At 44.2% G+C, this 26529-nt stretch overlaps 3 protein-coding genes across 7 annotated transcripts in view; all 3 read right to left on the reverse strand.

Moving 5' to 3' along the window:
• The window catches only part of syt14a (synaptotagmin XIVa), a gene marked incomplete at its 3' end in the record, with an annotated part of 34965 nt that extends 31037 nt beyond the window's left edge, over positions 1–3928 (reverse strand). The window contains exon 1 of the mRNA XM_080480944.1: positions 3914–3928. Coding sequence (XP_080337070.1) covers positions 3914–3926 — 13 coding nt within the window. The 5' untranslated portion in view covers positions 3927–3928. The remainder of the gene's footprint in view (positions 1–3913) is intronic.
• Positions 3929–9851: 5923 nt separating this feature from the next.
• Positions 9852–14954, reverse strand: sdsl (serine dehydratase-like). Of its 2 annotated transcripts, none has more exons than XM_080480946.1 (9): positions 14794–14954; positions 11786–11939; positions 11680–11716; positions 11455–11594; positions 11283–11371; positions 10950–11183; positions 10731–10861; positions 10233–10319; positions 9852–10147 (listed from the first exon to the last, which is right to left on the reverse strand). In XM_080480946.1, the coding sequence occupies exons 2-9, from the start codon at positions 11930–11932 to the stop codon at positions 10044–10046; spliced, it is 969 nt and encodes a 322-aa protein (XP_080337072.1). In that variant the 5' UTR covers positions 11933–11939; positions 14794–14954; the 3' UTR covers positions 9852–10043. The 2 variants fall into 2 exon arrangements, with proteins under 2 accessions (XP_080337072.1, XP_080337071.1); XM_080480945.1 differs by lacking the exon at positions 14794–14954 and adding an exon at positions 13004–13120.
• LOC308120363 (apoptosis-stimulating of p53 protein 1-like) overlaps positions 14941–26529 on the reverse strand; it is a 43461-nt gene continuing 31872 nt past the window's right edge. For 2 of the 4 annotated variants that reach the window (XM_080480940.1, XM_080480942.1), the window contains 14 exons: positions 26208–26403; positions 25726–25854; positions 21076–21143; positions 20665–20881; positions 20349–20576; positions 20001–20231; positions 19341–19491; positions 19210–19247; positions 18760–19127; positions 18514–18651; positions 17152–17285; positions 16566–16732; positions 16251–16450; positions 14941–15722 (listed from right to left, as the gene is read on the reverse strand). In XM_080480940.1, coding sequence (XP_080337066.1) covers positions 15681–15722; positions 16251–16450; positions 16566–16732; positions 17152–17285; positions 18514–18651; positions 18760–19127; positions 19210–19247; positions 19341–19491; positions 20001–20231; positions 20349–20576; positions 20665–20881; positions 21076–21143; positions 25726–25854; positions 26208–26403 — 2307 coding nt within the window. In that variant the 3' untranslated portion in view covers positions 14941–15680. The remainder of the gene's footprint in view (positions 15723–16250; positions 16451–16565; positions 16733–17151; positions 17286–18513; positions 18652–18759; positions 19128–19209; positions 19248–19340; positions 19492–20000; positions 20232–20348; positions 20577–20664; positions 20882–21075; positions 21144–25725; positions 25855–26207; positions 26404–26529) is intronic. The other 2 variants (XM_080480941.1, XM_080480943.1) reach the window with 1 other exon arrangement.

Below are 26529 nucleotides of genomic sequence, written 5' to 3' on the forward strand. Positions count from 1 at the left end.
TCGACATTGCACCACCCTGAAGGAAGTATTCCTCACCCTGTCTGTCTTTTTAACACAATATAGTTGATTTGTTGGGTTTGAACCAGTGTATTTACTCGTCTTGAAGCTCTCTGCGGGCTTCACAATCTCAATAAAGCTGTAGAGTTTGCTCGCGATTGTGGTCTTTAAATTTCTTCATCGTCATCACCTGACTCCAGAAATGGCTACTTGATGAGACGGGAGAAACTCAATCGTGTCCTATAAGCAAAAATGTGATAAAAGTACGTGTAATTTGATCCATTATCTATCAGAACATTGAAGCAGCTTTGATCAGAGACGTCACAAAAACTGAAAACCTCTCAGCATTGAAGCCGCTCCTCTTGCCTCTCAACTCGCTGAAACCTGCAGGTTTGATCGATGGCACACAAGGCAAATCAGTTTTACACGGAATGTGATGTATTGCTCTGTTCCAGCTGCGCTGTCTCCCAGCTCACATTGGTTTGAACAGTCCGCAGACGTATTGGCCTGTTACCGCCTCATTTCCTGTTTCTCTCTTTCCAAAGCAAACAGACTCGAGCCAGGAAGCAAAAAAAAAAAAAAACACAAAAAAAAAAAAAAAAAGGTGGGAAAGAAGAGCCCTCAACGGAAAGGTTCACTATTTCTAATAGGGACACAAAACTAAACAAAGACAGCAGAAGCAGAAAGACTTGGCAGCGGCAAGAGTGTCTCTGTGGATGTGATATTTAAACAAGTGAAATCTCCACAGCTCCACACGTCCCAGCCTGCCTGCGCTGCTCTCAGCTCCAGTATTCAACAACAAATCCACACACAACAACAGTGAGAAGCTCCGGTCCAAGCTTAATCTTAATGGAGAAGTTTGAAGGCAGTCGATCTAGAGTCCTGCCTGTCTCGTGAAGCTGATGTCACTCACCCGTTTGTATACTATAGGCAGAAAGTCAAGACCAATTCAATCTCAACCAATCTCCCGGTTCAGTTTCTCAGCCGGAGTCTGGAAAGGTGATTAAAGCGGTACCTTGATAATGGGGCTTTACGATGCTGAGTTAAAAATGCATTAGCAACATTATAAACAGACTTGATCACACAAGTTAAAGTCATCAAATACATTAATGGGCTCTAAAGTGGGAGCTTTAAGGATAAAATAACTCTAATTTGTGAGTCACACTCATTTAGAAGAAGAGAAGTAGCACCGGCTCCTGGGTGAAGCGCTTCTTAGATGTTTTCCACGATGATGATGGTCTATTTTACACGAGTCGCCACGATAAGTCATTGCAACTTACACTGTAGAACAGTGTACAACCGAACCATTTCCTGCTTTAAACCTCTATGCAATAAGTGTCTACGTCTCTATGCAATTCATTTCTCCATCTCGGCTTGTGCGGTCTAGATGATGTAGCCCTCCCTCAAAAGAACTTTGTGTTTTGAACCAACGGGTGCAGTTGGTTGTGACCCGGGACCGCGGGTGTGTTAGTGGTGACAGTCGGGTGGGTCCTCTGGGTGCTGTAGGTGTCAGTCGGCCCCTGCAGCTGCTGCAGTAAATCCCGGCGGGGCCGAGCAGCGGCAGTAAAACACGGCTGACAGCTGTGATCGCAGCCTTTCCAGGGAGCTGCACTCTGCTGACTAATGCGGGAGGGCGAGCTGAGGTTGGAGGGCGGGGCACAGCGAGCCCGAGTTCAGGCGGGGCCGAGGAGGAAATATGAGGCCACTGCCTACCTTGTGTATACCTGCTCTGGTGTGGCTCGTCAATCATCTGCTTTGGTTTGGACGCCTTCCTGTGCAAAGCCTGTCTGAAGTTCTCATTTTGTGCGTTAAATATTTCTTTCTACATTAAGTAGTTTTGCATCTCTCTTTGTTTAATTTTGCAGGACATGCATTATTAAAGTGTGGTTTCTTTTTGTTGGGCTCGTCTTAAACTTCATCTGATTTCGTATCGGTTCTGGTTCAATCGTAAGTCTTTTTGTCACACTTGCTCTCTTGGTGGGTCACACAGTCGCAGCTTGACGCAGCAAGCCGCAGCCAATACGGTGAAAACGCACACAGACAGAAGGAGAAGTGTATTTCTGCAACACGTGTACCCAACGTTGCTTTTGAACTGAACGAATAAAGAGTACAAACCACTTCACCACCATTTAAACCAGATTACCAACTTAATAGGTCTTATTTTTGTTTGTGTTTATCTATAACACACTCTGAGCTCATAGCCATGGTTTTCTCTGGGGATAAGAAAACTGATTTTTGGAGGCAATCTGCTTTGAATATCAGTTAATGTGAGTTAAAATAAAAGTAATTTATTGACATGAGTCTGCATGGTTGCAAATTTTTATAGCAATATCTTTTTGTGGTCATTTGTCGTTGTTTGAAGGTTTACTTGTCTAATATATCAGTTGTGTCAGTGAGTTTGAGGACGAGGAGACCAATCCCTGTGCTCATGATTTATTTTTCTCTTGAACATTCAATCCAGATGAATGATGACAAAGTGGAAAACATCAGGAAACTCACATTAAGACCATATTTTAAATCATTAAAAAAAATAAAATGATAATTTCAACTTAGAAAAACACAGAAAATACAGAGGTGGGCTCCACTTTTTACCCATTAATCTGTTTTTGGATCCTCGGTCACACTCGATGATAAACTCTGCTGACCTCCATACGCCTCGTCCTATATTTTGTTCTGCTTTTTTCCACGACTGATCAAGACTGAAGCTTGCGGTTGTCTAGTCTTGGTCCTGCAGTGAGAGCGAAAGTTCTTTTTTCTATCTGAAGGTCTTAAACTTTATCGTAAAACAGCACAAAAATACATCAACCACGATAATCATCCACCTACTAATGTGTGAAGTTCTAATGTGCCTCTCCTTCAATATACCTGATTGTAATGATTGACTGATTATGAGGCTTTGTAATGATACAGTCCTGCAGGATTCAACACCTCTAATAGATAAACATGTAAAGAGGAGTGGGTACGTTTATCAAATTGCTGACAGTGTTGATTCAACTGCAGCATATCAGCACAGATTACTCAATGCAAACTATATTTTTGGTAAAAAATAATTTGAAGTAAAGCTACTTTAACACTGCATACAGTGAATCCCTTCGTTCAAGGGTACAGTCGCGTTAACAGGACTTGGATTTTATTGTAATCCATTTTCTAAATTTATTTTAGAGATTGAAATGACTCTGGACATGTGGGTTATTTCACGTTTAATCCAGATCCGCTGTGTGATACTGTCCCTAAGTGGATGACATTGTTCAGAGCTTTCTCCGGTTATAAACGACATGAACGACAGCTCCCACTCTGTGTGATTACAAAAGGTCATTGATCACGTCCTCCACATTCACTCGCATCTGATGTGATCCAACTGTGACCAGAGCATCCAAACTGGCCACAAAGCTGCTTACAAACCTGCCCGGTTACATAATCCCGGAGAGGTGAGGAGCAGCGGAGCAAACAGGGAGGGAAGATCTGGATTCAACAGCGGGCGAAGTGAGGAAACAGCCGGCAACTCAAGGCAAGTTCGAAACTATGTCCAACCAGGAGACAAGCGCAGACCAAGCCGGAGCAAATCACAGCACAACCCGGGAGATGGAGCTCCTCTGCCGGCCACGCTGAAGAGGAGCTCTCCTTTCAGCACCACAGGCTCCGTTTCCCGCCCTCTCCTCTCCCCGCTCCAAGCTCACCCGGAGTCGGGGAGAGAGTCTCCTGTCTCCCGTTAACTCTGTCTGTCACCCGGAGCCCCGATAATTCCACTTTCACACCCCAAAAAATAAAACGCCTACTCTCACTCCCACAGCATGTGGACTTTTTCTTCTTCTTCTTTTTTTAAAAAAAAAAAACGACACAATTGAAGCCCCGACAGGTATTATTTCCCTACCGGAGGTAATTGAGCGGAGAGGAGAGCCGTTATTGGCCTACTTACCATCAATCGCCATGATGTTCTGTTTTGGCTGCAACCAAAGTGGGCGGTAAAGAAGGGGGAGCAGCCCAACGGAGAGGGACGGAAGGGGGAGACAGTGGGGTGGTACAGTCCACTCCTGTACACGTTTTAACCATTTGTTAAAAACAACAAAATTATTATTATTATTATTATTATTATTATTATTATTATTATTATTATTATTATTATTATTATTATTATTATTATTATTATTATCATCATCAAACCTTTAACACCAACTCCGACAGTATTTCCATTTAAGTTGTATTTTTGGCCACTTTCTCGAATTCTTTCTCCAACTATGTTTTTTTTTTTTACTAATCAATACAATTAAACCTAGTAATCCACTTTGATACAAGTTAAACTAACTTAGTGTGAAATTATTCAACTATTTTGATCTGCATCTGCATAAGGAGGGCGGCTGTGGCTTGGTATGTAGAGCAGGTTGCAGGTTCAACTCCCTATCTGTCCAAGACACTGAACTGCTCCCTATGGATGGATTGAGTACCTTGCATGGTGTGTGAATTGCTGAATGTGATTAACAAGTTGTGGAAAAGTGCTATGTACTGCAACTAAAATCCATTTGCCAGAACCAAGAAAATTTATGTTTTTTTTAATGTACATGGGTTCTCATATCAAAGTCTCACTGTCAACAATCAAGTCTTCTTGTGTGACTGTTCTATATTCTTTATCTGAGAAAGGTCCTTTGAATGCAGACATTTCTCACAAGGGAAATAAATAAGTTTTGTCAAAATCCTACTATGATCATTATATAAAATTTGTTTGAAATCTAACTATCAACAATTTGTTATTGGGAGGAAGACTTGAGTTTTTGTTGTTTTTCTTAGATAGGAGTTCAATTGTAATTCAGTACAATAGTTTTTTGGTACAAACGTTTCCATTCATTTTTCACCAGTCCAAACAAAGCAGGTGAAGCTGTGAACTTGTACAAAAATGGTCAAACTGTTTAAAATAAATTTCCTCATTGACAATATAACAATAATTCTAGCCTGCAGGTTCCAAACAAAATGAATGTCATGGTCCATTGTGGAGTTGTTGCATGTATTTCCTGACAAACGGCATAAACTGTCATCACGCCACACTGCTGTGTCACAGAGCTCTGCTGCTAAATCCACACCCTGCTTTTTAGTATTTCAGCATCACTCCATGCTAGATTGTTCATATCTTTTCATCAATAAAGAAGAAATGGCTATTTCCAGCTCTTGCTAGCGCCGGTTTTCAGTCCTGCTTCTACGACTCACTGCTGATGCTTCACCCACCCAACTTGGCTCTTAGTCATCCCTCTGATTGCCGATTCCCAGAACTCAACGCAGCAGCGCTCTGATGCCCGACAACAAAACCGACCATCAACTGGGAGCATTTGTTTCAGTGAATCTTCTGTGTGTGCATGATGGACGTTCTTCTGACGATCATAGGCCGTGACCGTTGGCGAGACGCATCCTATGTGACAACGTGAGCACAGAATCTCTCGCAATCCTGACGAAGGGCTGTCAAATCGTTGGCTCCCTGTGAAGCGTCTTAAAGGTCAGGTGTTGAATACAGCACCGAGATTAAAAATTCATACAGCACACAGCAGGAGTAGCGGCCAATCTCCCGGCTACTTGCTCCCTCAACTTGCTGTGCAGATATATTGATGTATATCAGCATATTGAACTAACAATGTAAAGCTTTCTTCATCTTGCTTTCCAGCGTTAGAATTGATCACAGCATTGCTAGACTAAACTAAAATAGACAAGCTGTTCTTGTGTTTGCACCTTCTGACTCTAAGAACATGGGATTGTATTTTATTCACTTCATAAGAACAGGCGAGTCACTGGAAGTGGTCGAAAAAACTTTTAGGTGCTCAATAAATCAATAAAAACATTGTCTATGCCTTTATTGAAACACATGTTTTGTTGATTGAATTAAATTCAGGTGGAATAGAGATTAATTAATAAAAAAGTGGTAGTAGGTTATATAGAAAGACGTACCGGATATTTCAATTTAAAGATTCTAATTAGGAAGATAAGGGAGTATAGGTTTGAAGCATCTTATATTTTCAGAGGGCATTTTTTTTTTGTGAGTGTACATTATCCTTTAGTATTCGGCAGGTTGTTTAAGACTGATGTTAATTAAAAAATAAAAATAACTATGTGGTGGTCATCTAGCAGCAGTTTTTTTCCTCTGAAATGGAGGCGACTTGGTGTTAAACTGTACGGATCCAGGATCCACTAGCTCCAGTCCTGACGCGTGCCTTTTCCATAAATGACACGAGATGAATATAAATTACAAACATTCTTTCTCATATAAATCACTTTCCGTGCCACTGCGCCTCATTTCCTGATGAGGATCATTAAACCTCCATTCATTATTATCAAATCAAACTGTCATTAAGCTCATCCTGTTATTGTGGGGCTTCCAGAGATTTGTGCTCTGGATATATACGTAGTTTTCACGGCATCGAGTGAATCCGCCTCTGAAAACATAGTTTTGTTAACCTGTTGTTGAAATGAGGTTGTGGAAACCATTAAGTTTCCTTTTTTTCCAGATTCAGGTTGCGCTCCCATGCCGTCACCAGGTTGTCATGGAGACACATGGCAGCCGCTGAGCTCTACCCTGCGATTCGCTGTCAAAAACACAGGCAAATGTTACCCAATGGAGGCGTTAGTAATTCACTGCCCTCATTCTACCACCCCTACAATCTTAGAGGGCACATTGTCTGTCTGCGGGAGCTGTGTGCGATAGTATGAGAAACACTACACACACGGGGAAAAGCCTTATAAATACAATCTGACTTGTTGTTTAACAACCGTCACCTCCTTTCAGATGGCTCCAAAGAAAACCCCACAATCTATTGTACATAATGATCCGGGGGAGCATTCATTTAATATGAATAGAGAAATACAAACGACTAATAGAGACGTTTCCACCGCAGCAGCAGAGGCACACATGTCAACAGATGAGCTGTAGAAGGTGCTTAACCTCCTTTCAGTGTCTTGCCCAAGGACACATCGGCACATGGAAAAGTAGAGCAAGCGGTGATACTGGCAACCTTGTTTACAGGAGAGCCTGCTCTACCAGCTGGGCCTCAGCCAACCCCGAGAAATGGACTTCACACTTTCACGTCACATTTTTGTCAATGGAGTCTGGTTTTCTATAAGGGAAGTGATGTTACCGTGTACGTATATAGTAAACACATTAGAGAATGACTTTCTCAAGACATGTTTTGCTTTGGGAAGCTTTCAGGTATCAGGCGTCTGTAGTGATTGGAAATAGACCAGCGAATATGTTATTACTGCGCAGAACAAATGAATAGCATGTATTGCATACAAGAGAACAGTTTGTCAGGAGAGAAGTGCAGCGTGTCCAGGTCTGGCAGTATGTGGTGGGTGGCGTTATACATTAAATTTTTGCCTTAAACCCAAATCTAAAAGGCAAATACTCTCATTCTACTTCTATTGCAGATTTCATCTGTTAGAAATTAGCGTTTCCTTTCTAAATGTCACCTTTGCTTGGTCATTTCTTACTTCTATATTTGTATGTGGGGTTGAAGTTTTGCTTTTTGTATTCAGTTTTTGCTTTTTTTACAAATTCAATTCATTGATGAACAAATGTATGCGTTCTCAATATTTGATCTTGTTTTGTCTCCTCAAAAGTAATTGAATCCACCTCTGTCTCTTAGTTCTAACAATTACTCCTAATTTACCTTTTGTCTTTTGTTTTTCCTGCATTGTTGTCTTTATTGCTCTTTGAATGCATCAATCTTCTTACAAAGCATTTTAAATTGTACAAACATACATGAAGAGTGTTGTATAAATAATGTTTATTGATTTTATTAATAAAAAAAAAATTTCAAAATCACACTCCCATGTGATGTTGTCGTGACTAATGACAGATTTGGATTCTAAACGGGAAAATGACTCAAAAAAATTAGCACAGCATGCACAGGCTGTGAAAAAAAAAACCCAAAAATGCACACACGTATTCCGGCACGTGCACATAAACATGCCCCGTTTCCCCTCTCTATCTCCTCCATTCATTCATCCTGTTTACTCGGTCCTATTTATAGCAGGCGCTCTGCTCTCGTGCCCCTCGGCAGGGTTCATCAGAGCACCTTCCTGATGTTGTCGTAGAAATGACTCCCAGCAGCTCGCCCCGCGCCAAAAAGGACGTCACGTCAACCTGCAAATCTCAAACAGTGTTTTAGTGGCGGAGCAACCGAGCCGGGGAGATCTGATCAGCGTCGTACCACGATGATCCCCTGAGGGGGGTGGGGGTGGGGGGGTGAGGGGGGAGGTGGCTGCCAGGCGGCTCCGTCACATTTACAACGCAAGCATGTCCCTCCAGCGCCGTGACCTTGACGGCTCAATGACAAGTGAGCTGCCGGGAGGCTCCCAGTTCAACCAGGTTGTTTTCATACGTGTGTGTTTGAATATGCAGCAAAGACAAACAAATAATAAATGACACAAAGCAACAGGCATCCCAGCATCAGCAGGACCGTTCCCATCATCTATAGGAAATGTATTTATGACATCCATTTCACAGAGTCAGCAAATCTTCAGTGTGTCTCTACATCGCAGCTGTGTCGTGGGAATGGATTCGATCGGACTCATTAGTGACTGATAATGTATTTCAAGCTCTTTATTCTTTCCGTGGGGTTCGGTGTGAGAAAGACCTGGTCCTGAATAGCAAGTGGCCGCAGCCCCGTCACTGCAAAGCGCTGAGAAATGATCTCTTCTCTTTTATGCATGTTTGAGAGAAACGACTTTGACAGATAATATTTTTCATTTTGGAATAATTCCTCTTCTGTGTGTAGAACGAAGAACATTAGACCTTCTACTTGGAGCCAACGCCTGCATTGTTGTAGATCTTAAGGGGAATTCTGTATTTCCACTGTTGTGATCATTTAACTGAACTTCTAAAGCATCAAATAAAAGTTTGAGAAGCCAGCTTCAGCAGGTTTTTTTTTAAACAATTAGACTCTGCTCAGTTTAGTTTCTGTGAATTACAAAGGAGGAGGTCACAGCTTTCACCACCATGCTCCTTCTGCACTTCTTTTATGAGCTTCTTTTTTTTTTTTAGTAATAGCCCGACTGAGGAGAGATGAGGCATTTGTCGTTTCACGCCAGAATATTTCTATATAATCGCATCAATTTAAAAACACCCATTGTCCGCGCTCTCGGGACGCCGCCAAATATCTTATGCAACTGTGCGAGAGCTGAGAAGACGAACATCAACTCCCCAAGTAGTTGAAGTGAACTCTGCACTGATGCGCTTGGGAGCCGTTTCCATAGCGATGGCTTCCCACACGTCAACATAAACTGAACTGCTGAATTCAAGCATGGCGGGGAGAATAATTTCACCTGCTATTTTAATTTAAAAGGCTTTGGGAGAAAGTTAAAATCGATGTGAGGATAAATTGAAGCGAGGAAAGTTTCCGTTTAGACGGAGTCCGCAGGAAATGAACGTAAGTCAACGTAAGGAAGTGTGTTTGTGCTGACGCTCAGTGTGTTTCTGAACAGTGAACTGTGACACCATCATGTGGGGAAACACTTTAACTGCATGTCGATTATGGTCAGGCGCTCCCAAAATATATTTTTTTTCTATATAATTAAATATAAAATGTAATTGAAACTTGGATATTTCTCGCCGTTTTTGTTTCATTCTTTGTGATCTTAGCTCATGAAAATAAATAATTCAGCATTGTCAAATATATCATAAGATCAGAAGGGTTTTTTTTTTTTTAATTGGTTGTAACCAGAGGCCATACTTATGATGTGAAGTGCTATAAAAGTTTCAGTTTATAAACTATGACTGTAAAATTACAAATAATATTTAAATGAAATGATCATTTTTGACGTCATGCCGCCACGTATCAGTTCTAACTTGTAGAGATTTGATAAAACTGCAGAAAGATGTTGATTACATTAATTTAATTTTGGAAAGTTTGCCAAATTATACAAATTACATCAGTCACCACACACACACACACACACACACACACACACACACACACACACACACACACACACACACACACACACACACACACACACACACACACACACACACACACACACACACACACACACACACACACACACACACACGTTTATCTCTGCAGTTTACGTGTGAGCTCAGCAAGCTGCTCCATGTTGATGCTGCTGCCGCCGCACACAATCACCACCAGGGGGCGCAAGTCAGATTGCAGACGACCTGAAAAGAAAAGAAATCTACATTTCTCTTCACCAACTTGTCTCCACTGGTGGAAGACCGGTGAGCTTGTGTTTCACCACCTCACCTTCATTCTGTAACCTGGTAATGAGTCCGCTGTACACGGCTGCCAACGCCGCTCCACACGCCATCTCCACCAACACACGCTCCTCATCTACAACAAAACCAGGGTTCATTTCCCCCCCCCAACTGAATTACAGATTTCAATCCGTGCGTATAAAAACAAGTCTTGAAATACAGTTTAGAGGCATGTTGTAGAAAATAAATGGCTCATCTTTGAGTGCAGTTTGCATATTGTCCCTGTGTGCATGTGGCATGAGGAACCCTCCAAACTGGTAACTCGATAATGCAAACTAGATAAAGTGCGAAAATACTCATCCTCCATGACCTAATAAAAGTGGTCATATTTCACAATAAAAGCAATTCTTTACAGCTTGTCCTGCCCTGAGTTGCACTGAAGTCTGAGTCTCTGCTCTGCTGCTTCCTGTGTAGCAGATGTGTCCCTCTTGGTTTGCGTCCAGGCTGACAAGTCAAGGACAATGACAAAGGAAACAATCATACAGACCCAGAAATGTCTTCACGGCGTGGAGAGCCTGCTGGTCAGTCACCAGCTCGGAGATGATGGCGGGCTGGCTGCTCTGGCTGTACTGGAAGGCCTGCCGGCACACCGTCTTGGCTCCGAGACATTTGGCCTCGCTGCGGAAGGGGCAGAAAGACACAGAAGTGGGAGGGGGGGTGCGTTTACCGACTTCGCTCTGAAACACACCCGGCAGCCGACTCTCACCTGGTGATGTCATCCAACGTGACCACCCTGCCCGCCTTAACCGCGGCGTTCAAACAGTCCGCCCCCGCCGTTTCCATGGCGACCACGGGCACATCCGTCCAGCCCGCCTCCTTCATGCCCTGGACGACGCCGCACAGGAGGCCCCCGCCGCCCACGGACAGCAGCACGGCCCCGGGCTTCACCCCTGGACCCAGACAGGCCGCCACCTCCGTGATCATGCTGCTGTGGCCCTGCCTGAGAGACACAGCGGCCGCTCCCCGTGAGTCACAGTCCACCGCACCGCCTGCCGGTCAACGCAGCAAAGCTGCACACGCTCACTGTGACGGGTCCTACCACAGCAGGGGGTGATCGAACGGAGGGACGTAGGTGAGGCCGTCACTCTCCGCCAGTCGGAGAGCTTCTGCGTTGGCGTCATCCCAAACCTGTAGAACCAGCTTTTAATATTGCTGCTGAACCTCAGGAACAACTCACAGTACAACTGCATCAAGTGATCAGGACCTTTCACCTTGCCTATAATCTTGACAGTAGCCCCCTGATCCTGGAGTCTCTGGACCACCAGCTGAGGAGAAGATGAAGGAACTATGATTGTCGCAGGCACTCCCATCTTTCTGGCTGTGTAGGCTGCAGCCATGCCAGCATTGCCTCCTGCAACAAGACCACACGCAACCTTACAGCTTCACTCTCGGGTCCAGTTCCAGAAAATATGTTGTGTAATGTGTCGAGACGTCACCTGAGGAGCAGACCACCCCTTTGGACTGTGCCGCAAGCTGCAAAGACACATCAAATAGTCATCGTCTCATAAGATGGATGGAAGGGGGCGGTTTCAGTGCTCCCACCTGCTGACAGAGGTGTCCGATGCCGCGGATCTTGAAGGAACCTGAAGGCTGGGAGTTCTCCATCTTCAGGTACACGGTGGTTCCCACCAGCTTGGACATGTTTATGCTCTCCAGCAGCGGAGTGTTGACGTGGAAATGCTCCGACATGGTGCCGCTGATTACAGGGGAGGTGAAAAAAGTTAAGTGTGTGGAGAGAAAAGTAGAAAGTATAGCAGGATGATGAGTTTGCAAACTCGCCCTGCTGAGATGCAGTCACAGACAGCCTAGGTCTCCCGAGGGGGCCTCCTTCTGTAGTTGATTGATCTACATTGTTGACTCGCCTTTATCTACTTTATCATAAATGTTGTTAGTTTAAGTTCACTTCAGTCCTGAGTTTCTCTTCTGTTGTCTGTTTATACTGTAGCTTTGTTAGTTAAATCTATTGTGTGCATCAATGCAGTGTCAGTTATCGCATACAGAGTTACATAGAATTGGAGCCAACCTAGGAAAACCTACCAAAAATGACAAATATTAAAGCAAAAATGACCCAGAACAAGGCAGTGAAGCAGCCCCACAGCATGATGGTACCTCCACCTTGTTTTACAGTAGGTTTGTTATAATATTCTGCCTGGGTTTCTGTTGGTGACCTACACACAAACTGATGCACTGTATTCACAAAAGCTTTGACTCCATGCAACTACAAATATAATATCACATTGTCTTTCAGGCAGGCGGTGGCGCAGCTATGACACTTTCACACCGGTGTTACGGGTTAAGTAGTTCCCTTGCTGACTGGTGACTGACTTCCTCGAGCGTCCCTTGTTGCTGATAGTAACAGCAGATGGCAAAAACCCGACAGGATAGTCACTCACAAAAAAGATCCGACACTTTAAAACGTCATTGTGTATGCGGTTAAACCGTGTTAACGTTTGCTGTTAACAACAGCAATGACGGACGCTAAAGGGCGTCGGTCACCAATTAACACGGAAACAAGTTCATCTGAAGCACCAGTAGGTTCAGGAGTATTTTCTCCCCTTGTTTTGATATATGATCACAGTGAAAAAAATGGGAAGATAATGAGTAAAAAAGCGCAACTCGTTAGTTTTGTGACACTAACATGGGCTTCATAAGTCACAACAAACTGCCAGCACTGACGCAGAAAACAGTTATTAATGTCCGACTCACCATCAGTGACACAACCCTGCTTAACGGTAGTGCATTTCAGAAATGTCGACTCACGTTTGGTTGAGATTGTAGAAGCAGCTCTAAACGACACAGTGGATAATATTGTGGATATAATTGTTGTAACTTTTAGTAGACACTTCCTACTGATGTGCGTGACGTGTGACGTACGTCACAAGTACTTCCGTTTTTTAATTACCCAAACTCTACAGTAAATAGTCCACTAGGGGGCACCAGAGAACTTCAGGGAGAGTGCAGCAACCTGCGAAATGTTTAAACCACTTTTGATTATTAGGTAGAAATAATGTTGAAAAGTAAATTGAAGATGAAACTATTACGTTTTTTTTGTAAAACACTTTTTTTTTTGTTGCTGTTTTAAGCTGTTTGGAGTTGATTGCAGCCACCTCTCTACTCCCTGGAGCTCAGTCTCCACTGGCACAATCTTTTTGAGCTGTTCATACACCGATGATTGCCAAATGTGTGCACACCATCATATATTTGCACTAATTTCAAATGCTAACAGTTTTTCCATATTGATTATTGTGTGAAGTTGGTTCGTGTGGAGCCTTGACCTCTCGTTGGCCTCCTGTGATTTCCAACCATGGCAGAGGAAAAAAAAGACAGTTTCACTCTAAAACTGAGTTTCAAACAGTAGATGCACTGTGTGATGTGTGAATACGATGAAAGAGAACCTTACTTGTGAAGCGTCAAGTGTGGGTGCCGAGCCTTGAATGATCTCTGAGCTTTGACTAGACTCTAAAGTCCACACTTATATGACTCGAGGCTGCGTGTGTGTGTGTGTGTGTGTTCGAAGAGTGTGAAAAACAGTCACACGCTCCATATTCTGATTATAAGTTCTTTATTATTATTTAATGTACATTAACTGTACAGTTACAGGTTTGCATATACACAAAGTAATGGTATGCAGTCCTCTGAACTATGCTCCACTCACACACTCAGACATCACTCAGCTTATTGCTTCATATTTTACACAGCATGTTGTTTTGTGTCAGAACACTAGGTGGCAGCAGTGAGCCCCCTCAGCTCTGACAACGTGACACGAGCAATGTGAACTTGTAAAAGGAATAACAATAGAAGAAATACAAAAACAAAGCTTTGTCTCCAATAAAATGACAAAATCAGGGGAATAATACATATAATACAACTAAATCTGTAACGTGAAAAACAGATGAAACGAGACTGAAGTTTTCCACTCTGAACATCCTTCATTTGCTTACTGTCAAACTGTTTTTATAGATCAGGAGGGCAAACTCATCCCAGAACGAGGCTGACTTTGCCTTCAAGTGTTCACGTCAGCTTTTCATACTTGAAAACTGAACTACCATGAGACTGTTTCTTCCAGCATATTGTAAACTGTAAAATATGGGCTGAGTTTTTGTATTCTAAGCATACTTTCCTCTCCCAGTTCAGCTAAAAACCATAGTGTGACTGAAAAATAAACAAACCGAACGCAAACCTGGACGCTCTAAAAGAGGGAAGCTCATTCAATCAAATGTGAAGTTGTCATTTATTGCAACAAAGAGTTTGTGCTACTGAGTTTAACGGTCAAATTCGGGTGCACTGCAAATTACTTGAAGACCAATAAAAGATCTGAAGAATTATTCATAATTTAATTGAGATAATTATGGCCTCTGGTTCGGAAAATTTCAGTTGATGTGTGATAAATATAAAATATATGGAGAATCGGTGGTGAATTTAAATGATTTTTGTGAGCGGTTGTTTTAAAGATCCAGGTCACAAATGGTTCAAGGTTGTAACAGCTGAATGATGACTAAAGAAAATGACTATCCTTCCATTTCCTTTCGATTCTCACCTTTTGCATTTACCTTTCCCTTCATTTTCATCTCTTCCTCCCTCATTCTGGTGGTTCACAGATGGACATGGCAAGGCTGAGACGTCTGTTAACGTTTCCTCTGACGCGGCGTGTTCTTTGTAACCGCGTCTCAGCTGCCGTGCTGCTGTATTCCCAACACCGGCTCCTTCATCTGCTCCGTCTACGAGCGCAAACCACACTTCCCTCTCTCCAGCTTCACTTTCACACGTCGCTCCTCACACATACCTCGACATCGTCTAGCTTTTTCCTTTTTACTGCGTTTAAAGTGCTCCAAAGTCGCCTCGGACAACACAAGCACTACATTTACTGCCACTGGAGGGGGGGGAAAAAAAAACTAAAGTATGCTGTTTGCTTTAGCTGATGAGGCTGGCATCATAAACTGGGTGTTGTAACCTTTGTTTTTTTTTTTTTTACATTAACGCCGTATAAAAATAAAATGACATTTAAAGCTGAGAAGATCCGACAGACTGAATGCTATAACTCTAAGCTCATGTTTCAATGCTCTAAGCTGGGTGGATCTTAAAGCTGCAGCCGGATGACTTTTTAACTTTTTAATACTCTTTTTCTTTTCTCTTCTTTTATTGAGCGTCTCTCATGCTGCTCAACTCTTGTAAAGTTGCCAAGCTATGATCGCTTAGAAGAAGAAGAAGAAGAAGAAGAAGACGACGATCCAGACGGCAAATCTGAGAAAACAGACTCTGCTTCAACCACAAAGTGGCTCAACTGAGACCAAACAAAGGGTAAATGGTGGCTCTACTTTTGCCCCCTCCTCATCCTCCTCCTTCATTCTCTCCACCCTCCTCTTCTTCTTCCTCCTCCTTCTCTTCTTGCAGTGTGCATGTGTCCTCGGTGAGCGTGCATGTGGCTCTGCTCTGGGCTTTATGCCAGAGAGCGTTGTCTGGGTTTGATCCTTGGATACAGCTGCAGAGAGAGAGAGAGAGAGAGAGAGAGAGAGAGAGAGAGAGAGAGAGAGGGCAGGGTCACTACATGATGTTAACATTGTTCTCGGGGTGTCTGAACATGATGAAGGTGGCCTAGAGGACGGTGAATGTTGAGCAGGGTTAGAGAAAGGGAGTCTATTACTGGACTAACACACGGAGGCATAACATGTCTTTAGAGTGTGGGAAATTCACATGTGCACAGGTAGAACATGCACTTCTAATGTCTGCTTTAAGTCTGAATTTTCCCACCAAGCACTTATAGGTTTTAACTGATGATAAATTTTTAATTGACAAAGTTCCACTTTAATCTGTTTGCCAACTCTCCCGCAGGTCTGAGTTGATATATTTATGTGTCTGAGCCTAAAGACAAACTGTAACTGATTGCCATGGCCCTTTACAGGTACGCAGAATCTGCTCATTTGTTTCAATTGAGATAACAAAGAAATATAAAGAATGGAATTTTCCCGTCCTGAAATGCGACACGTGTGTCCCTCCTGTGTCTTCTCACCCCGAGCAGGTTCCTGGGCACGTATCCCTCGCGGTCGTTCAGCCGAGCCCACCACCACTCCGTCTCGGTGTCGTCCCGGCGACGCAGCACGGTGAGGGCGTCGCCCTCGCTGAAGGACAGCTCGTCGGCCTGCTGGGCGGTGTAGTCCCAGAGCGTGTACACCAAACCTTTGTTCATCACACCCAACTTCTCCTGCACACCTGTGTGAGTTAGACCCTGAGTCAGACCCGTCGTGTGTGGTGTGTGTGTGTGTGTGTGTGTGTGTGTGTGTGTGTGTGTGTGTGTGTGTGTGTGTGTGTGTGTGTGTGTGTTTACCGTAGAGGAACTGCGAACACTGCGCGTAGCCCTCCTCCATTTCTTCACATTTGTCTGCCGCCGTTTCCACGTCGCTAATCGTCGTGGCAAAAATGGCCGCCCCCGACTCCACCAGCATCTTACAGAGGTGGACGCTGTTACAGGAAGCCGCACAGTGCAGGGGAGTCCTGGGGGGGGGAGGTTACATGACGTTAGACCACTGGCTCTCTGGATCGCCTCAGGAGAAAGTTGTGGAACTGCGCTTATATCAAAAAACATTACAGTGACGACAAACTAGTGGACACACTCACTGTTACGATAAGCTTTAGGGCGACAGTGAGTAAACACAAATTCATTCAGCTGCGTCGGTAATTAAATCAGCCAACTTCTGCATGATGAGTCTCATTACTTCTGGTAATCTGCCCCTCTAATACTGCACAGGCAGCTGAGTCCGAACTGAACTTGGAAAGTCAATTATCTCTGTCACCGCTCCAGCCTCACAGACTGTATCAGTTCAATTCTCCACGGATGCCCCCAAACAACCTCTCCTCTCCCCCGCCTCTCCCCCTCAGTCTGCAGGATTCAACGCGCGAGCAGAGACACTGACCATCCGTCACTGTCGGCTGCGTTTACGTTCACGCCGAAATCCAGCAGGAACTTGACGATGTGGTGATGACCGGCGCACACCGCGTTATGAAGGGGAGTTATGCCTTCGTCGTTGGGCATGCTGGGGTTCTCCACCTTGGAGACAGAGATGATGAACACGCGGAGATTAGTCACTATGACTTACAGCCGGGAAATATGAAAAAAAAAAAAACAACTCAGCTTCAAGATGGCCTCATTTCATTCCTGTCAAAACTACACAAAAAGTGCCAGGTTGGACCACATAACTCTGGATAGTGCAGTGATTTGATAGCAGCTTGGGAGATGCTGAGCGAAACAGCCTCGGGGTCTGATACCATCGAACTGTTGTGGACACGAACAATCTGACGGTTTTCTCGTGAGAGTTTTGCAGTTTGGAAAGTCAGCAAGTGAAGGATGTCGGAGATAGACGGGGGTGAACGGCCTTGTTCTGGGCTGTAATACACTGAAATAAAGAGTGTGTGGCCTCATCAACAGTTCTGCCACCAGAGACTCTTCACACTGTAAAGTCTGGTGTACCACAAGGCTCCTTATTCAGCCTCCTACATTTTACTGTCTAATGACTTTCCCCCCGCCGTCCCAGTCTAGTTTTCATCAGTTCATTAAATATTCTTCAAACGACCTGTTTTACTGCTTGATTGGACCCGACTTGTTTTACAGTTAGCGTCATAGTATTTCGTATAATCTAGCGGTACGTAACTATAACACAGTTATTACAAACAATCAAATATTCTACAGGAATCCGTCCAGCATGGTACTTAAGTTACAAATATAAAATCCAACTGTGGAATATACTCTGGTGTACTTCAAAATACTGTCAATTTTATAATAATAGAGTCAAATATATGTTAGTACTCTCAAAACTACCATGTAAAAAATACCACAGTGAACTGCTTGATATTATGAAATCATCTGTGTTACTGTTAAGTACACAATGTTATAATTATGCATCATGCTGTCAGAAATACCATGGAACTGTAAAATATTGTATTTTACAGTCCCGTGGGCCGAGTAATATTTATTTTACTCTGCCCGAATGTCCTTCTTGATGTTCCAACTTTTCTTTGTCTGCCTCGCGGAGCCTGAGGAAACGTTTGTCTTTATGAGTTTGCAGTGTTCCTCTTTAGAGGTGAATGCAACATTTGTTCGTACTTCTGCACGTCGCGATTTATTATACCGGTCACGTTTTTTTAAAATGATGCCATCAAATGAATCCATCTCTAAAGGGAGAATAACTTTCCAGATGATTCAAGTCTTCAGGTTAAGAAGTGGGATTGGGAATATACAGGAACAGACTCAACCTACAGATACGGAAACTTCCAAATACCTCGTAGATGATTCTCTGCACCAGATCGAACTCTCCCTCCAACGATGCGTCCAGCAGCAGAGCCAGAGGGTTAAACTTCACTCTCAGACCGTGGCCCGTCCGCTCTGATGCCGGCTTTTTCAGGTTGGTTCGTTTGACCTGTGAAGAGACGGACACACACACAACAAAAAAAAAAAGATTTACTGATGCAAGAACTGGTGAAGTCCGTCGCACAACGGGGTTGGCATTATTACACTCCGTGCGTACTTTGGGCAGTGAGGGCGGGGCAGGAGGTGATGGAGCAGGGGAGGTGTGGCCCACTGAGCTGGGCGTAGGACTGGACCCCTTCTGGTTGTTGTTATTCTGGTCCTCTGGCCTGTTGGGGGCAGGTGTCGGGCTCGGCTGGGGCGACTGAGACGCACTGCTGACAGTCTTTGCCGCTGCCGTCTTCTCTTTGGGTGTTTCCACTGCAACGTGAGGCGGCGACAGGCGGCGGGGGTCCGCGTTGAGGTTCTGGCCTTCACCCTCCACAGCTGTCACACTGACGTGCTTGTCACCAGGTTCTATGTTCCCATTGGCTGAGTGGATGTTGTCCATGTCTCCCAGGAGGCAGTCCGGCTGGTAGAAGGTGCTACCTGGAATATAGAAATCGGAATTTCTTAAATTATGAGCCTTTGATTAAACCTTAATCTGTCTTGTGACATCACAGAGTCTCACCTGAGCCTCCCTCCATTCCTCCTGCCAGCGTGTTGAATCTATGAATGGCAAACAAAACAGAAACAACTTAAATGAATTGAAAAAAAAAAAAGTGTGTTCTTTGCTCGTGGACAACAGGAAGCAGCTCAAACCTCTGGTACAGTAGTTTTTGAATGTTTGGCCCCTGAGGACCCTCAGGCTCAGTGATGGAGCTTCTTTTCTTAAGAGGTCGTGGAGCGTTACTGAGGCGGCGTCGGAGGACCTCGAGGTCCGCATCGCTCTGGTACCGCAGCTGGGAGTGAGCTGTGACACACAGGGAAGGAACATTTTACACAGAGGCTGCAAAGTGCACAGCTCTCCACATTTGTTTTGTATTGATTGCCGCGGTTCCTTGATGGTGCCTCCAAAAAGCTCATGCATCACATTTGAGGTGAAGCTTCGAACTTCTGGTAGAAACTATATAACATGATTCAGCTGCTCCTTTATGAAAATCCTTCCTGGTGAGACTCGGATGTGAACCTGCTTCCCCAACAACACTGTGAGGCTAAAATAATTTAATACTTCCCACAAGTTCAAAAAATACTTATTGGGTCGATTCATCTCTGCAATAGATCTGATTACTGCAGAGAAAAGCAGTTTATTTCCAGGAAAACGAGAGCAACTGGATTCGTGAGACGAGCAGCAGGGCTGAGAATGTCAGTCTATAGAGAATGTGCTCAATGCCAAACTTCTTTGTCATATGCTCGTTTCAAAAATGATGTACAGTGAGAAGCTTTTCTTGGGAGTAATTTGATTTGTCCTTGGGTACCTACCAACAGGGGTGAGCTTAGTGGGACTTAAGGGGCGCGGGATGTTGTCCACACTGGGTGGTGGGAGGATTTGTGAGTCGGTGCTCTCTCCTCCGCCTCCTCGCCCTCCATCTTTATCTGGAACATCCTCCCCTGCTGCTTTTCCTCCTCCTCCCCCTCCTCCTCCTCCTCCTTGGAGGAAAGGGACCGGGGAAGGAGAAGAAGAGGAGGTGGGGAGGATGGGTTTACCGTAGACTGTGAAGACAGAGAGGGCAAAAGGGCTGGCAGTGAGCTGCTTTCCAGATGCAGACACGGTAAAAGCATTAAACAAAGAGTATCAGATGAGGTGGTTCCAGTTTGACGTTTATTGACCTGCTTTAACAGCCGTCCTGTTGCTGAGGGATCCGTAGTTTTTCGCCTGGGGCTGCTGGAGGTACATACTGTAGATGGAGCTGCTGTTCATGGTGGCGGGACCCTTTCTGGGGGACTGTGGCCTGGAGGGGTGGTCGGGGACGTAAGGGCGTACGGCCACCGCAGGAGGATGGTCGGAGCGCTCAGTTTGTGGGGACAGTGGCGAGGGCTGCGAGGTGCCGGAAGGACCTGAAGAGCAGAAATGGAAAAAGTCCAACATTCAATAAATTGAAGAAGCTCTTCCGATAAACACAAAGATTTAACAGATCAATTTTACCTTGGGCCGAATTTGGAGGGACTGAAATGCGCTGCTGTATTTGCTGTGAGGAGAGGGATGCTGAAGAAGAGGAGGAAGAGGAGGGAGGGTTGGTGGCACCGGATCGAGGCCAGCCCAGCGTACCGGGCGCGGAGCGCGGCAGGGAGCTGGTGGTGCAGTGATGCCCCGCTGCCTGGTGGGTGGCGCTGGGGTAGGTACCATAACCGGGGGGAAGCTGCTATGAGAGACAGAGGGATACGAGTGTGACGGAAGTGGCTGCATGACCTCAGTCTACTTCTTCTTGGGACTGAAAAGTTCCGACAAACAATCCAAGCTTCGACGGAGACATTTTCTTTGAGCACGGCTTCTTGTTTCCGTGATCTCACTAAGTGAAATCATCATTACAGAATTAGGCTTAAGTGGAGGCGGTACCTGCTCTGGACTGTTGGTCCTCCAGTCCGGTGCACCCTTACTGAGGGTGGGCCATGACGCTTCATTAGCTGAACAGAGAGGGAGAGACGTCAGTGGGCAAGAGAGTCAAAGAGGAAGAGGATTTACAAAAGGCAGTTAAGAGGATGGGGGGAAAGAAACAAACTGTAATTTTGGAAAATGACGAGCAGGCGTTTTCGGACCAGAGGAAAAGTTACCCTCTCATAAAGTGGGTCGAACATAAACAATTTTGTCATTACACACAACTCTGTGGGGAACTTCATGATCCACAGACTTTGAATATTGTCTCTCTCCCAAACAGGAGAAGTGGTGGCAACGGGTACAGTGGTTGGGTGAACAGTCTTGTTTAGATCCCAGGTAAACAAGAAAAGGTCACGTATACACAGGCTGTGATTTGTGAAGAAACAAGTGGTCGGGATGTTGCTGACTGAAGTTATGCTGTAGTCATAGAACTGCACCGAAGACAAATACAATTATAAAATAAGTTATACTGCAAAGGCCGTGAGTGTAACAAGTACAATGATTGCCTGCCACCTTAACTGGAGTCCTCGCAGACTCTTCTTCTGTCATTTCGGAGTATCCAGGGAGAGGAGAAACGAGAAGCGAGAAACTTTGACTCTTGGGAGAGAAGTTCCCCCGTAGAGAAGCCCTGAGAATTATCCGGTCCGAAAACGCCGGGCACCTATTCGTACGAACACCGTGGTCACACAGTACAGCTGTTAGTGGTTAGAGGGAGGTGGGGACGTGATGAGAAGGCTAAACTATGTCACATTATGAGTTCCGAAAAGAACGGAGGTTGAAATACAAATCAGTCAGTACAGGAAGTTATTGTTGAAAAAAGATACAAGATTGTACTTTATTGCTTTCGTAATAGAAGCATATAAAGCACTATACTGTATTTTAATAGTTATTTCAAGAAAAAAATAAACCTTCCTCCTTTTTTACGGGGTATTGATGTCACATTCTCACAGCTGTTTGCACACTTTTCTATAAATGTATTGTAATCCCGACACAGTCCTGTGATGAAAGATCTCCTACAGGTTGTTAATGACTAATAATCAGGAATTGGCCAATTTAAATCTGGTTAGAAAGCAGCAGCTATTGAACTGAAATCAGCTTTTTGTGTTTGGTGACACTGGAACAAGTGTGGTGGCAGAGCATTGAAGTTGTGGCCTTTCCTCTGTAGGTACATAATATAGACTGATCTCAATCTGCAGCACCTCACTACGATTTAACACATTGGCTTAATGGACTGAACTCCCATTTCTCTTGAGAGGGTTTTGATGCGAAAGGATTTGCAGGCCTAGTTCACACGGAGGGCAGCTCTACAGATCAAAGCTCGGGCTGTTATTTCCCTGGTAAGTTATTTTCCAGAGAAACATTACAAAGAGGGTGTGAGGAGGAGCAGCGAATACCAGCCATGCAGCTATTTTTATTACTATGACTCTTAATGCTTCTCTTTTAGATTGTTGAGACGTCACATGGCCTGTACTAGAATGGAAAAGGACAAGTGGCAAAGTGCCTAAAAAGTTCTGACAGTGTGTTCTCAGGAGCAAACATCAGTGCACTGTCAGAACAGAGTCAGTAGTGTGTTTGTCTCTGTTATGTCTCTGTCTCTGATGATAATAAGAGGCATTTATAGTCCTCGGAAACGACTGATGGGCGTGCTTTGGTTCTTTTCGCCTGAAAAAAGAATTATTCACTTGTTGTTTTGGATGAAAGCATCAAAATATTAAGCTCTTGTAAAAATGTAACCCAGTGCATATGAAATGTTGCAGGTTGACCAAGCCTCAGTCTCTGCAGAGATGCCGTTACATAACCGACTGGCACCAAGATCAGAGCGCCGTCAGTCACTAAATCTTGTTCCACTGTTGCGTGTTAACATGCAAAGGTGAAGGTCAGTGTCTTTAGAATATCACTCTACCCCACTAAAGACTAATTAAAAGGAGATAGACTTGTGAATAAGAGTCCTGCGGCCACTTAAGTTATTGCAGAGGATATTTATGGGACGGCAAAGTGACTGTTGAAAACACACACGCTTTAAAGTCACATTGATTGAATGAGAAAATAAATTGAGAAGCTCTTACAAAAATACTTTCTTCACTGTATGACCAAAAAAGAAATATCCCGCTCAATGTCGCATTTGGCTCAAATTCAAGAAAAAGTGTCTCTGACTGTTTGGCCCACATGTCAGCGGAGCAGACACGTCACTGCACTGACACCAACCAGACTAATGCCGATTAACTAATGAACCTGGGAGTCCTGCGGTCGGTACATTAAGCCGTGCCGTGCAACCCGGCGACTGCCGCTGCTGTAACCCGCTGACCTCAGGAAGGAAACTGTCACGGCAGGAAACAAACAGTCAGCTCGGAGCCGGGGCGGAAACTTGGCCATCGGCCTGAGAACCCAGATTGGAAGGAGTCACTCGACCTTACAGAGTCCTGGAGTACTGGGCCATGTGACCCAGTGTCTTACTCAGTATTTTAACCTCGTGTTGATGGCTCTACTTCTAAGATGAGGCTTCAAACTTTAAGATTTTTGATCGATGCATTAACTTTATATAGCACTCTTGTAGTATGTGCTCCCTCTTTGTACCTTTGTACTGGAGTCTCTGGCTGTCAAAGTTTGTCATCTCCAACTCCTATTTCCTTAGTTGTCTTTCTTCACCCTTAAGCCCAACTGATCCATACAGATGTTCTACATCTGGAGTCTTCTTCTTCATGCCAAATGACAGTTTTCCTTTCCAGTGTTGGAATATTTGAATGTTATGTGTCAGGGCAGCGAGACACTTACTGGACCACCTCTGCCAATAAAAAGGAACAATCACACCACAGTCAAAAACCGTTCTACCTAAACAGAAGCCTGAGGAGGAGTAAGGTCATTTATGTGGATTACCTACCCCCATCATTATAAGCCTACTCATAAAATGTTGTGTGTTTTCAAAAATAAATGACAGATTGTAATTTGAGCTGTGAAGTTTGTTGTATATTATTACTGCTTTCTTTTTTTTTAGAGTTTACCTGATGACTGCAACCGCTGCCATTATGACTCCTTCTTACCTCAGACCTCTGTTATCTGACTCATACACACATCACCCATAATGTGTATCACCGGGAGTAAACATACCTCACACTTCCTTTTGTTCAATTGTTGTGCCGGCCTGGCCGGTAAGACTGTTGACATGATTTACAACCACGAATTTTCCACATTACATAAGCCCCTGCAATAAATAGAACTGCTGGCATTTGCTTTGGCATTCAAGAACACAATAGGATTTGTAACGGCGCAGTTTCAAAACTGTTTACTTGGTTAAACTGAGACAGTGTAAATGTTTTGCCACTGCACTGATCTATTTTTAGAAGCACATTATTATAAAGAGTACGTTTGGCGTGAGTGTTTGACTTTGTACTGCAGAATGACCTGGACACTGAGCAGCTGTTTGCACCGATGGAAAGACTAGTAAGTGAAGGGTGAGAAGAAAAGGAGTAAGTTGACCAGCACTACTCTTATATGTATGTTTCGGTTATAACAGAACGACATCTTCACTGAGAGGAAAAAAGAAAATGATGCAATTCAGTAAACAAAAATATTTATGAAACTCTAAACCATCAATTTTGTAGCATTACACACATCCTACTCGAGTAAGTGATTACTGTTAGGTCCTAAGTATTGACTCTAAGTTTATTCAATCCTCTATAATTAAAAAGGTTCCACCAGCTGGTGACTGTAGCATCAAATTCATTATGTCTAAAGCCTATTGGAAGAAGCGTGACACTTCAGGTTTGTCCAACTATTCTACCTTCATTTTATCTTGGCGCTTTATCTCTTCGGCAACTCGATGCAAAAATCTGTGCAACTGTCGAAAAACTGATGAGATTTTCTTCCAGGTTCACTTTGAGCAGGTCAATTCTCATTAATAAAATATATCTACAACACTGTGAAGAAATTTTGTAAAATTCACCAAATATACCAATCAGCTGACAAATGAAGTGAACCACAGTTAATATTTGTTAATAGTGTCCCGTTGAAGGGAGTTAATGGTGTCTGAACAAGTGCAATATTGGGTTATAATGTTGTGGCTATTAGATGCATGTTTAAAATTAATATTTCATTGTGAGAGCTGAAGGTAACTATATTGACGTGATTGTCACTTCTAACATGGCTGAAGGAATAAAACCTGGACGTGTTCATTATAGTTGCTATATGTAATCATTTTTAGTACAGTTTGATTTGTAGTCCAAACAGCTGATTGCCTTTTCAGAGCAATTCACTTTCACACAAGGAAAAGGTGACAGTAGTTTGCTTTCAGTTGTTTCTCAGAGGCTGGGCTCCCTGACCCTGAGCAGCTGCTGGTTTGGTCCTCACACACACACACACACACATACACACACACACTGATTTAATTATGTCCTCTCTCTCGACTAGCTTATGTGGATAATAGTATCAACATAAACCCTTCACAAACTACTGGGATGATTGGTTCGAGTTGTGTGATCCTAACTTGGGTTTGGGTTAATGTCAAACACAGCAGGAGGCCCTGCAGAGAGGAGTTAAAGCTCCAAGTGCAGCTAATCTACCACCGACAGATCCAGGTGAGAATGAGTTTCCTCGAGCGACTTCTGCAGCACTCACTGCTGTTACTGTCGTCCCTCTGAGGGGACCGAGGCCCCTCCAACGCCTCAGTGGGCTCTGACAGGACGACGTCTAAATCTGACACTTTCCATTGGTTGGGGGACTTCCGGGGCCCACTCCTGTCCTCCTCTGCACCGCCGCAAAACACAGCAACACAACACACAACGGGAGAGCAGCAACGACCACCAAAGATGCGACGCACACAACAGTCATCATGACGGAATCACGATGACGGCACCAACAGCAATCGCCGACAGCACGACACCAAGAAGCAACAACGATTTACAGTCACATGGTTATGGAGGTAAATCGATCACGTTGACGGGAACATCAATGACAACAGATAAAAGGGGAAGGAACAAAGGAGGTGACAAACAGGAAAAAAGAAATACAATGAGAGCAAGTTAGAGCTCGTAATGAAAAACAGGACATGAGATCTTCAAACAGCACAAGAAAGAAGGAAGCTGATCGGCCCCACCGACCTGAGAGGGAGCGGACGTGGCTGAGTGGGGTGGGTTTGGGTGGTGGGTCGGTGGGCAGAGGGTACCCCGCCTCCTGCCTCCCCTCAGCAGGGACCTGAATGTAGGGGCAGACGGCGGCGACTCGACCAGAAACCCCACCAGCAGGATGGGGGGCGTTCTGAGGGGATGACAGGGCTGCGCCATTCATACGACTCAACTGGAGGGAGGAAAAGAACCCACTGTGAGAAGTACAGCCATAAAAATATAACAACTGGCAGCTATCAGATAACTGCAATAATCTGATCTGACGAGTCCCCATACACTTTGGATATATGATAATAGA

This window comes from Lipophrys pholis, assembly GCF_963383615.2.
Source record: "Lipophrys pholis genome assembly, chromosome: 14".
Classification (NCBI taxonomy): domain Eukaryota; kingdom Metazoa; phylum Chordata; class Actinopteri; order Blenniiformes; family Blenniidae; genus Lipophrys; species Lipophrys pholis.